The 13,377-nt window shown below is 42.0% G+C and overlaps 1 protein-coding gene across 1 annotated transcript in view; it reads left to right on the forward strand.

Moving 5' to 3' along the window:
- UNK (unkempt family zinc finger) overlaps positions 1-13,377 on the forward strand; it is a 43,319-nt gene that overhangs the window by 25,836 nt on the left and 4,106 nt on the right. The window contains exons 8-14 of the mRNA XM_010579479.1: positions 756-898; positions 2,211-2,258; positions 3,122-3,322; positions 7,597-7,665; positions 8,360-8,534; positions 9,691-9,792; positions 11,276-11,464. Of these exons, the coding sequence (XP_010577781.1) occupies positions 756-898; positions 2,211-2,258; positions 3,122-3,322; positions 7,597-7,665; positions 8,360-8,534; positions 9,691-9,792; positions 11,276-11,464 (927 nt within the window). The remainder of the gene's footprint in view (positions 1-755; positions 899-2,210; positions 2,259-3,121; positions 3,323-7,596; positions 7,666-8,359; positions 8,535-9,690; positions 9,793-11,275; positions 11,465-13,377) is intronic.

Genomic DNA, 13,377 nt, shown 5'->3' on the forward strand with positions numbered 1-13,377 from the left:
ATTCTGTGGCACTTGGGTCATTCCAACGGGATTACTTCTTGTGCTGTCTTACGGAATTGTAGCTTTTAGTCCTTTCTTAGCAAGGTGAACACTGAGGGCCTAATTAAATTAAAATAACAGGAGACCATTTATCGTATCTGCTCTTAGCTTGAGTTTTGCTGATTATTAGCAAGAAATGTGTTGAAACCAATACTTTAAAGATATTGTGATACAGGCATAGTGTCAGTTATATGGTTTTTGTAAAGATGCTGAGTTGTGTTAGATGTAAATACTACAAGTCTACAGCATCTCCACTTTACCTTTCAAGCCAATGACACTTTCTTTTTGTGTATGCCTTTCTATGTACGTTACTTTTTTTTATAATGGTTTGTACTGAGCACAGATGGAAACTTATCTCCCTCAGCTGATTATAATGCACCCATCAACTTTGTGCCTAGCAATGAAGGAAGCTCTGCTTAGTTCAAGACAGCTGAATGAATAACACGCAATTCATGCAGGGAAGATAATTTTGGAGCAGTGTTAATGGACTAAAGAGCAGCACAGTGTACAAGTGATGACAGTAACAATGTAAGGAATATTAGATAAGTAGTAGCCGTTTGCCAGATAAGGTTTCTTCTTGCTTCTATACTTACAAGTAGGGGCTTGTGGAATATTTCTTGTCAAGAATATCTAGGTGTTCTTGTTCCTAAATGTCTTGTGGTCTGTTGCAATTGTACGGCTTTGAGTAACATTCTATGTGCTTTTATTTCTTCCAGAGCCTGCGCTCAGTGAAGACTTACAGCAATCCTCGGCTGTGTCTAGCCCGACACAGACAGGCCCTGTGATGTATATGCCATCGGCAGCTGGTGATTCTGTTCCAGTCAGCCCTTCCAGTCCACATGCCCCAGACCTTAGCAATGTATGTAGCACTGTGGAGAAGCCTTGTCTATATTTTATAAATTTGGGTTTCTCTTTGTCACTGTACTTCTTTCTCCCAAGAAGAGAAATCTTAATTATCCAAAAGCCCAAAGGATATAACATTTTTTTTTTTACATCTCAGCTCCACATTTTTCAGAGGGGATCTATTTGCTTGGAACATACTAAAGACACTGAATTGTATTGTCCTCTCATCTAGAAAATTTCTAAGCCTTCCCTTCTGTGCAGAGTTTGTTGATGTACTTTCAGGAAAGTGGAATATATCCGCACATGAAGTCCAACTCCTTCCTGTCTGGAGGTACATATTGGGCTTAGTTTCCAAGTACTCTCATTAAAGGCTGTGAGCCAATAACGTCTAAAGTACATAACTACAATCGAGTTTGTTTACATATGTAATCTCAGAGGCTTAGCCTGTGCATATTGTGTGTTGCATTGTAGGATATCCTTGATTCCCTCCCTCTCCTACTTCTGGAGATAGTTAAACTCTGGAATATGTTTGAGAAATGCCCCAAATTGTTGGTAGTACTTTATTTTTAGTTGAACATACAAGAAGGGAGATCTTTAAATGCTGAAGAGATACACGCAGACATATAAGACGACCATGGAATGCTAGACCACTTCACTTTTGCTGAGATTTTTTTTTTGTCCATTAAGTCTGTCTTGTTTGCACTACTGTTGATAAGGTGTGCAACCTTTTCAAGTGGTTGGTCGAGGTTTCAAGAAGGTAAAATGACATGAGTTTAACTCATTTGAAACTGGTCAGAATGAGGTGAACTCATTTAGGACCTCTATTTGATCTTATTCCCCCTCTTTGAAAAGAGAAGCTGATAGTTTTATTTTATTAGTGCCAAAGCCAACCTAACAGTTCATAGTTCTCCTGAATTTGATTGCAGCTAGAATTCCAAACAGATCTTGAGAAGTCTGGACATAATATTTTCTCTCACTAACACTGTGGAAAGCAGTAAAAAACAAACCCCTTTCATCTTATGAATGTATCATCTAAATTCTCTGGAAACTGCAGTGAAATTGAAGGTATCTTCCACTTAATAGACCATTTAGGTCTTTTCTATCTCAAGCTCTTAGTCTTTTAAACAGTCTTTCCTAATCCTTGGATGTATGCCAAACAGCAACACATGTCTTTCTGTGACTTCATCACTCCACAGGGCATCTGCATGTAGCTTGCAAACAAATATGGCTTTGCTGGTGATCATTTTACATGATGAATTAATCAGAGAAAAAGGTCCCTCTAGCAGCCAGCCTCACATGGCCTGTTCTGTTTTGTATTTGTACTGTAGGTGTGGAATAAATCAGGAACTCTGCCAACTAGCCCCACCTCCACCACAGTGAGTAGTATCTTTGCGACTGTAGGGAAACATGGACAGCAGAATGTCGTATAAAAATAAAATCAAAACATTGTAGGATGTTCCTTCTTTCTAATGCCAGCCCAGACTGTGCCACATTTGAACCTGTGGTAGCAGTAGCTGTCTAAATGATGTCTGAAGCACAGTCATGCTTGCCAGTGCTGGCAAATAATTTCTTGTCCCAGAGAAATGGGGTATCTGCATTGATCCAGGTAGGCGCTTTCTCTGAAACTCATCTTAATCTCCTTTGCTGCTGTCTGTGGCTTCATCTACAGTGCAAAACTAGCCTTGTTGCATGTGATTGTGATCCCTGGTATTAGTCTAAAGAATGGAACTGTTGGAAATCCTTGGGTTTTTTAATGCAGCTGTTGATACTTGGCTTGTGCCTGCATTAAAACTTTCAGATTTCCAACTGGAAAGCAAAAGATATAGTATTACACGTAGCTCAGATATGGTTGGTTGTTCTGACTGCCATAGCACCTTTCTGGGCTTCACACTACTACTCAGAGTGCAGACAGGATCCACTGTGGCCTAAGGAAAGTGAAGAGAGTTTTGGTCAGGTTTGGAAACTTGATCAGTCACATCTGAGGCCTCAAAAAGAATAAACATCACTAGAGCTGCAGTTTGTTTTTTAGAAGACTGCACTCCAGTACGAAGTAATGACAATAAAACCATAATTGTGGGACTATAAATCCAGTATCTACTGGAGCTTTTTCCTGGTTTTTAATTACTGTTTATTGGAAGCTTGTATGCTTGTGTTGACTGTCAGACTGGGATGCCTCTCTCCTCTTCGAGTTATTACTACTGGCTAGCTGTACTTTCCTGACACTTGTTCCTTCTATTAGATTCTTTGTAGGAACAGCAGTCTCGGAAGCCCATCTAATATATGTGGGTCTCCTCCTGGTGCCATTGGAAAGCCACACGGCTTGGAGACCATTGGTTTTCCTCCAGACTCAGTAACAGCAGCCGGCAGCTACAAGAAAGCACCGGGGTTTGAGCGAGAAGATCAGGTGGGGGCCGAGTATTTGAAGAGTTTCAAATGCCAGGTTAGTAGGGAATATTGGCTGGAAGAGTTGGGGGGATGAGGAAGAATGAGAAATTGCCTAGTCTAGCTTGAATGTATTTTTATTTTTCAAGGAACAGAAGTGAGAAAGCACTATTCTCATTAGCAGTTCTCAGATCTCTGCTGTTGCTTTCAGCCTCCCTTCCAGTCTCTTCCATCTTACATCTGTTCTTGTCTGCCTAGCTGCCATCACACGCTCAGTTTGTAGAAGTCGAGCTGCTGCTTGTTTTCCTAATCCCTCACAACTTCTGTCCTGTGTTGACCCTGACTAGCTTCCCACATATCACTTTTGCTCTTTCTTTTTCCTTATTTAGGTCCTTGCCAGAAGTTGCTGTTTCTCTTGCTGTATTGTCTCATGGAAACTCATCCTTCCTTCTCTGTTCTCACTCCGAACTCTTACCTTGATCTCCGTGACTTGGTTTGTCCTCTGTTTTCACCATTCATTTCTCCGGTGTATTAAAAATGTCATGTTAGTTCTCTCTTGCTTCTCTGGCTTTATCATTCTGATCCTTGACTCTCTCCCGTGGCTTCTGTATTAAATTTGAATTCCTCATTCTCATTTGAAGAACCCTCTGCAATCTTACCCAACCCACATCTCTAATGACATTCCCTCTTATCCCTTTTGGATATCCCAGTCTTGCCTTGCTGCTTCCTCAGTCTTCTTCTTCTTGGTGTCATGCCTTATTCAGACTGCTCCCTAAGCCTAGAACAGTCTCTTCCATCTCTTCTGCCACACATGAGCTTTTCCACAGTCAACTTCTTGCTGTGAATTTCCTTTCTTGATGTTGCAATTAATAGGTTCTCTGCACCATGCCTTTCAAGTCAGCTGAGTCCAACCCAGAGCCTGGGTCTCAGTTTTTATTCCTCACTGGGTTTGTAAATGTAATAGAACAACATCTCAATTTAGGGGAAGAAATAGCTACTTTTATGAAGAGGTGCCTGCAAAAATATTTCCTGCAAATTCTTTAAAAAAAAAAAAAAAAAAAGAAAGAAAGAAATAAAAATACTTGGTCTAGGTTGCTTGAAAACAGAGATGACAAGAAGTGCTGCTTTCAACCTGGCTACATTTTAACTCTTGTCTGTAATATTGAACAAGCTAGCCTTAATAAGCTTATACTGCTTCATTAGTATTGCACTGCTGTGAGAAAACAGTGGAAATATCCCGTCCAGACAAGATCTTGCATAAAGTAGTTGGACTTAGAAGCAGACTCTGTGGGTTGTATTTATTTTTACAACTTTGGGAAAATATGACCAAACTTTGCAGTAGGACAAGTCTTGAACACTGTTTAGTCTAATTAAAATGATTTAGTGACAAATACAGATTAAGCTATATGCATGTGCTCTTTCTTATAAATGCTTCCATTGTCTTGCTTAATGTGGATGCGGCTTAGGAAATTGCAAATTGATGCAACGCGTCTTTGGGGGTAGAGAGCAGACCATGCTGTGATCCTGGCACTTCTTGCGGGCACAGCAGCTTGTAGCAGTTGTTTAGAAACAAAAGAAAAAACATGTGCTCGTTCTCTGTTGCCTCTGCTGCAAAGGAGGAGTGAACCCAAAGCTGAAGGACTGAGAGAACCCCTGTTTCCTGCCAGCAGAGGCAGGTTGCCAGGGAGGCCCTGCTTTGGAGAAAATGGGCAGCAAGCCTAAGCCAGGGGAAAGGGGATGGAGGATGAATAGGACTCTTAAAAGGAGGGCCAGATGATGAGCATTTGTGTCTGAAGTCCAGGCTGTGCTACAAAGATACTGTATTCAGGTAGCTTCTTACTTATGTGGCTTTAATTAAGCAAAAACCTGTGTTAAATGACTGGAATAAATAGCTATTAAGATATAGACGGAAGTAATCACAGTTGCCTTACGCTAGGCTTCTACAGACAAAATTAGGTGTCTCATAAGTGTCCTGATTTAATTTTCTTTTAATCTATAATTACATACTCTTAAAAATCCTCTGTAATTCCCTTTGGCTGCAGTGGGCACCAGAGATTCTCATATACCCTGTAAATTAGACTAATAATTAGGCATTTACCTTTGTTCAGTCATATTTGAAGACTTAAGAGACACTCTGGCTCAGCTCTGCAATAGGCTTGTCATTTTTCCTCTGTAGAACTAGTACAAATAGTTTCTATCTTATTAGAATGAAAAATGCACCTTCTGTGTTAATAGGTTCCACATAGTTTGTGGTAAGGCTGAGCCAGCAGTTAAAGCTAAAAATACTTTTCCTGAGTCCCGAAAGATTTAGCAAGCTGGAAAAATGCTGGCTGCACTGGAAGGACTTGAGTGTCACGACCAGGAGGTGTTCCTAAGTCCTGACACACAGTACAGTGGGTTTGTTCCATGCTGGTCAGAAAACATTCAGTTTCACTTGTAAATTATGTCCCCTGTTTTCTTCCCTGACTGCAACAGAGTGAGCTGGAGAATTTCAGCCTGCCCTTTGAATTTCTGTCTTGATGTATGCCCTTTTTAACATTATTCAGAGCTAAAGGAGACTGGCTTAGAGGTGACAGTCAGTTTGCTCCAGTTTTCACTGGTGTTATATGAATTCAAGGCAGTGGGAATTGGGACTAGCTTAGAAATTTGTTCACTTTTTCTCCTCCTTAAAGAAAAAAAACCTTCCAGTAAGACTTAACTGCACCAGAACCAGCTAGCTACATTGGCAGGAAGCCTCTCGGGGGGGCGGGGGGGGCATGGTTGTGTATGTCCCTTCACTTTAGCTGCTGATGTCTGTTGATAGCACATCTTGTGTTCAGATGAGTGTCAAACAGGGTAGGGATGTGTTGGATAATGTAGCAGGCGTGTTATCAGACACACACAGATGCACTAACGTAATGCCTCTACTGCACACAAAGGAAAACAAGCCTGATTGGTTCAGTGGTAGTTTTGCTGTATGTAAATGCACTGTATGTTGTTCAGGGAAGTGTGAGAGAATGGTACCTACCACAGAAGGATCTTTGCATCCATATCTCAGCTGCCTGTTTGCCAGGCTTTGACCTTCCCATCTGGCCATAGGCGTACGGCTGAGCAGAGAAAATGATTTAATTAAGTAAAACCAAGTGATGAATTCTTCTGCTGCTCTTTCGCCTGTCTGATTATGTCATCCCTCTCCAGCAATCATTTATCTTTTTCATAAGACTGTTTAAGCCAAAAAGTCAAGACGTATCACTTCAAGTCAGTGTGGCATCTCATGCGCTGCTGTTGTAAATCATGCCTGAATCTCCCCTGTAGAGATGGTGACTGCCTGCATTTGCGATAAAAAAAAAACGATTGAGCAGATTTTGTGCCTGGAATATGTCTCTGATTCGGACTGGGGAGTTGGAGAGTGAGTAAACAAGCAGCCCTGACTCTCAGCACTTTTTTGCTGCCTCTCTGTGCCCGGAGGGTGTGATTGATCTCCCTGTGCCTTATGCATGTAGCAGCATGGGAGGAGCAGAGCAAGGCCTGCAGAACAGACCGTTACATGCTGACACGCTCATGAGGCCACTTCCTTCCCTGCTCTGGTTATTGTAGCTCAGAATTGACTGATGTTGTGAGGCAAGAGGGTTGATTTCCGTTAAGGATATAGTGCTGGAAGGTCCTTAAGCTAAATTTTTAGACTGGATAGTGGAATTCTAAATGTATGTTGGCATTCATGCAGTTTTGTAATTCAGGCAGCCTTGACCTCACTTATGTTTTATAGCTTTGAGTTCTCTATGTTAATGGATGGGGGAAGGATTTTTTAAAAAATCAGTTTTGATGATGTTGCTTTTAAAATTGGTTAGTTATCACCAAGTTTTACTTTGCAATCCTAGCTGGGAGTTGGAAGAGTTTGAGGGAAAACACAATCTACGTACTTTATTTTCCCAAAGCTGAAAAATGTTTACATAATTTAAGAATATAGTGTGCCTCCCACCATTTCTGGCCCTATTTTAGATACTAGTAGGACTGATGAGTTATTTATAGCAAGGCAAAATAATTAATTTTTGGCCTTCATTCTTAAGATGTCCTTTGTACCAGCAGAGGACTTACAGCAGCATTGAAGGCAAGTGTAATTGTGATGAGTCTTTGCATAACTCTAGAGGTGATGTCTTGGTATATAGAAAGCAAATTACTTACTGTTTTCAGTTTGCTATGCTTTCCCACTTTCCCAATTCTCTAGTGCTCAGAGCAGGCTGTAAGGGAGGAGGGGAGTGTGTTTCCCATGGCCTCTGCAAAGCCAGCAGTCAGCCATTTTTAATTTTGCTGCTAATCCCTCTGTTTATCTTTTGTTCTGTTTCTTTACTGCAGCAAGCAAAAATGAAGTCCCACTCACTGGAACACAGGAGCCAGGAGCAACCTTTGTTACAGCCCAAACAGGTACAGTACTGCTAGCAGGCCTCTGAACCGAGCTCAGTGCTTGCACCACCACAGACAAGGACATGAGAAATCTCTGCAGATCCAGACAACTCTGCAGGGAGTAAATGACAGTCCAGACACCATTAGGGATGCTCAGCTTGAGGGATTACTTTATGAAGATGGGATGATTTGCTGGAGGTGTTATTTGTGAATGGCTAGACCTGTGTGAATTCAGGATAGATTCATAGGCTTGGACTGTGCTGGAGAGAGTCTCCAAATTACAGAAAATTGAGCCGGAATGGATCTCTGGAGTCATCTAAGTTCAAGGATTCGGCAAAGAGAATTTAATATCGGGTTCTAAGTCGTGTGCTGAACTAAGTCTGAGTGAGTGATTGTGTGACCCATCCCTGTGATTGCATGCAACCTGTGGGTCACAGGAGTTAATTCTGGGGCAGCCTGAAGGATGTTTGTAATGCTGGGGGGGGGCAGGGGACAGGGAGACAGAACAGAGAACAGTCGGCAGAAATTAAAGAAAAGCTGTTAATCTCTCCCCCACCCCCCAGCCCAGTAGTAGCACCAGCCATCTGTCAGGTTGGAAGCAGGCAGGAACAGGTTTGCTACTGATCTTTGGCTCATTCCTGCATGTTTCTGAAGGGATTCTTCTATAAAGATGTCTTATTTCCTACCTCTTTCCCTTTTAAAATTCTTGTTTCAGGACATACTGGGTATTCTCCCAGTGGGAAGCCCGCTGACATCCAGCATCTCCTCTAGTATCACCTCCAGTCTGGCTGCAACGCCACCAAGCCCGGCCGGCACCAGCAGCATACCAGGCATGAATGCCAATGCCCTTCCTTTCTATCCAACCAGTGACACCGTTGAGTCTGTCATAGGTAACTTTGCCTTTTTTACTTATTCTAGTAGGGCTTCCTCAGACGTGGATCACCAGGTATGAGAATTGGAATAGCATGGGTGTTCCAGCAAACTCCAGTTTTTCGTCTCTGTCAGTGTTGGCAGATTCCTGAGGCTGTAAGCTTTTTCTGTGACTGTGACACATCTGATGTTTTCTGCAGGTCATTATGGATGAAATTCACCCACGGGACCAACAGAAGGCCTCTGAGCCGCTTACTCAGAATGTCAGATGGTGTAACGGGCCTTAGTTTTAGGTTTGTCAAAGTGACAAAGAGGTCTTGGAGTAGGCAGGAAATCACAGGGGCATTTTCCACAGTTACAACCCCTTATATTCTAAATGACAATTTTATAGTGAGGGCTGCCACCAGGTAGATTGTAAGGACTTGCTGTTCATATAGTGTAGGACAGAGGCTGTAAGAAAAAGGAGAATGGGAGAGTCCAGAGAGTGGAATCACTCCTCTTAGATAGGTACAGGTTTTTGGTCACCTGTTTTTTTTTTTTTTTTTTTTTTTTTTTTTTTTTTTTTTAATCTAACGTTTTTGAGGTGATCTCACTAATTTGTTAAAAATAATAATAGAAATGAGTGGGCATGTGTGGGATGGAATTATATTGATCATGATTAGGGATGAGGCATGTTCAAATAGATATAACATTTGCAGGCATTCATAAGCTTTCTTTATTTTACCCTATCTTTGAACCTCAGAGATGTTTTTCAAGTGTTCCCTTCTACTGGTATTTCTTTGAGTGGCTCTTCACCAAAGTATGGATAAAGCACAAACCAGACACAGACATGTTATAAGCCAGTGTTACTGCGTATTATGGACAGACTTGAAGGCACAGTTTGGGGAAGACTTATGGGAACTGCTGTTATTTCATCAAATTTTTGTTTTCCTATAACATTTGGGAATACTTTGAGACAAAAAGAAATCAGATCAGGCAAAAGAACCTGAACTGAAAAGCTGCCCATGACACTTCTGCCAAACCATTTAAGAACAGTGTTGCACAGGGCGGAGAGTAGGGCCGTGCAGACTGACAAATAGAGAGCGAAGGCTCCTCTGCATGTAGGCTCTTTGGGCCATCCTATCTCTTGAAGTTGTTGGTCCTTTATAACATAATTGGTACCTCTGTGTCTGGCAGAGTCTGCCTTGGATGACCTGGACCTGAATGAATTCGGAGTGGCTGCCCTGGAGAAGACATTTGACAGCAGCACAGTGCCCCACACGAGTGGCATCATGATAGGTACATGAAAGCAACAGAGCTTTCTTTATCTTCTGCCAAGCAGTGTTGCCCAGTCACCTCAGTGGAGCCAGCCCAACAAAGTTCTAAATCCAGTTCCAAAATAACTTTGGTTAAAATGGCAATTATAACAAACTCTGGCAACTGCTGAGCATCTTTGAAGTGAAAGCTTGCCCTTATTAACTAGCAGAGCTGAGTTCTTGCCATTGGGCCCAGGTGTCTTGGGGATGTTTCTTGAGACTGAATGGGACTTGCTTGATTTTTTTTTTTAATTTTTTTTTTTAAGTGTGCAAGTAGACTCTAGAAGGCAACTGATACCTTTAAAAACAGGCCAAAGTATAACTATTTGCATCTTAAGCAGAAGACTCTCCCTAGCAGTAGCAGGAAACTCACTGACCTGGTAATGCTATCCATCTGTCACAGAGTGTCATCATGGTCTGCTGATTTGATTCTTGTAATGTCTGTCTTATCTTAATATGTGGAGGTAGGCTAAGGCCTCTTCTACCTGTCTCTGAGTGTTAAGGGGAAAATGAAGTGTCTCGGAACTTTTTAGAAGTGGTTGTAGTTTCTGGCTGTGTAAGACAGGTTTTTGAATGGGAGCAAACTTTGGTTGTCTGAAGGTTTCCAAGGGAACTACACTACCTGGAGCTGTATTGAGGTAGTAAGGCACCTGTGGAAGGAACCCTAAAGAATATCACTTCCACTTCCATGCCAAAGATGAGAGCCTGGTTGGAGAGTTTACTGTGCATGTCTGCTGATAGCCCTGCTTCTGCCGTTACCCATCTGCAGTGGCTTAGAGATCCTCCACACTGCTTTTCCCTCTGTTCACGTCAGGTCTGGGTGTTACCTGGTGATCTTCTAAGGAGGGAGATCAGGAGAGAGTGGGGAGCAGGGATGAGCTCTCCCTCAATGTGTGTGTGACAGGCAGAATGAGCTCTTATGTAATGGAAGTGTGATGTCTTTGGAGGCTGGGCTTTTGTTTATTTGGGGTTTTTTATTACTGATAGATCCAGGCACTCAAGTATGTCTGAAGTGACTAAAGCTAGTCACTGATTTTTAGTGGTTAAGATAATGACCTGACGCAGCATGATAGTCTTCTCGCTACAGGTTGTTTGGAAGTATCAAAGGCAGAGGCACATGTTTTAGAAGTGAATTTTTCATTACAAAGTATTTAACCAGATACCAAATTCATCTTCTGTAGACTGATAGGGACTGAACTCTGCTCAGAAAACCTTTTGTTGCTTTGGCCGATGAAAGAGTATTCCATTGAACTCTGGAGGGTCTTAACCTATGTGGTTCATGGGATGGCAGCTTCAGTGCTCCTTATAAAGGCTGAGAGGGGAATGAAACATGATGAGAAGCAGAGGGAATCCCAAGGGGCTTAGGGAGGAGAAAGGGAACCTAACACCTTCTGCTCTGAACTCCTGCACTGTGCCCATACTTCACAGTCATACATAGCCATCCTCTCTGTGTGTTCTTTGTCCAGGTGGGAGTTTGCTGCAAAGTTCTGCTCCTGTAAATATCCCTGGGTCCCTTGGAAGCTCTGCCTCCTTTCACTCTGCCTCTCCTTCTCCACCGGTCAGCCTCTCATCGCATTTCCTTCATCAGCCCCAGGGACACTTAAGCCAATCAGAAAACACGTTCCTGGGGACGTCAGCTTCTCATGGATCATTAGGTAAATGCACAGTGTGTGTGTCCCATGTACATGCCTGTCTGTGCCATGTAAGTATTTTCTTTTAAGTTAGCTTTAATTTTAATGTATTATTTCACTGCTGCCGTTTGTATCTCTTCTTCCCATGAGAACAGCAAGAGTACTAGAAGCTGCTTTGCCAAAAATTGGCTAATAACTTGTGTACAAGGGAGCAATTCCCTCTGCTTCCCATGTATCTAAGCACAGGAAAAGGGACAGATAGGTTAAGTGACTTGCTCTGATGATGCCTTTCAGTGTAAAGAGCTCTGCCTTTTCCTGCCACCAATACTGTGCGGAGACTTCACTTTACATAGAACTCAAGAGTTGGGTCCTCGGCTTTGCTTAGTTATGGTGGGGATTGCTGTTTGCCCTTGGGACTGCTTGTAGGTCAGATTGGCTTCTGGGAGGTCTAGAGCAGGCTAGGGTCATTGTACTTATCACTCCTATTTGGCATTCTGCATGCAGTTTTGCAGTATGGACTTTGCAAAAAGTTAGTGTTCCAGCTTTGTCCCCTTTGCTCCTTTCCTCACCCTGCCTTGAGGATCTGTTTCCTGTATGAGGGACTGTGAAGGGAAGAGAAATTGCTTTGGAGCTTCAGCTGTATCAGGCAGAACTGGGAACTGAGGGGCCAATCTGTTTTTTTATCAAGATGCAAGGTTACCTTGAGAAATAAAACTGTTTGGGCTCAAGGCTACAGTGACACTCACTCTGCTCATTTCTGTTAGTAACAGTAAATATTAGTTCTCTCTATTGATACTAGGCATAAATGCTTCTTCAAATTTGAGATATGCTTTAATCTTGAATATTCAGCTTAACCTAATAAAATTATTACATGCTTTTGTAACCTATTCTGCATGCACTCACCTGTGTAAATGCATCCCTTGTTTGCATAGGCCAAAACCATGCTTCCATGCCTTGCGATTGCTATTTGTTTGGCTTTAACAGCTTTTACAATTACTCTAATAAGAGACATCAGAGGGCATCTCTGCTATTAATTAGTGTTGAGGCTGGCTGTTCATCCCAGTTTCAATAAGAAAAGGAAAACTTGCTGATAAAGCCTGCTTTTAATTTCTGAAGAAACAAGTCAGGCAGTTACATTTGTCTTGACTATGTAGTTATACAAATAAAAAACTGAAGAAATGCAGGAAATTCACAAATACATTTAAATACTTGATTTTTAAGAAAAAAGTCAGATATTTTCCTTTAATACAACAAAACCATTTTTGCTGAGGTTTTGGTAAGGTATTTAAATAGTAATCTAGCAATTGGGAATCTGGAATCTATCTATTCCATGGGACTTGCTGAATGCACATAAGTTAGTGTGTAGTGTGTGTAGTTATTACTTATTTGTATTGCAATTGAGTTAAAAATACCTAGTTCTGGGCTAGTTCCCACTGTGCTAGATGCAAAATGTGCAGAGAAGGCATTCCTGACCAAAAGGGCTTGCTTCTTCAAATGTGAAATGAGAACAGCAGGTGGAAAGAGGGAGTAAAAAGAAATGACGAGATAAGCTTGGTCAGCATTATGGCAGAATTTGTGGCTTGCCAGGATCCTGCTTAGTGCTAGATTCCCTTTCAAGGAAACTGGAGCTTTAAAAACAAAATGTAAGTTTAGGTTCAGAGGAGCTGAAATAGATCGATGGTAAGTGGCCTGAGCCAGTGAAGAGCCCTTGTTGCTCTGCTAAATGACTTGTAAATGCACCTAAGCCCTTAGTGAAGACAAGTTACTATTTCTCAGCTGTATTTTTTTGCAGCTGTTTGTGTCTTCGCTGGCACTAAATGGGAAGTAAGTGGTGTTGGGTTAGCCCTCAGTCAGAGGCCATTGGCCCCAGCGCTTGCTTGCAGAACACAGTCAGTTTGGCTGCTGTAAGTTGAATTATCAAATGTAACTGGATTTAG

This window comes from Haliaeetus leucocephalus, unplaced genomic scaffold, assembly GCF_000737465.1.
Source record: "Haliaeetus leucocephalus isolate CR32 unplaced genomic scaffold, Haliaeetus_leucocephalus-4.0 Scaffold657, whole genome shotgun sequence".
NCBI lineage: Eukaryota > Metazoa > Chordata > Aves > Accipitriformes > Accipitridae > Haliaeetus > Haliaeetus leucocephalus.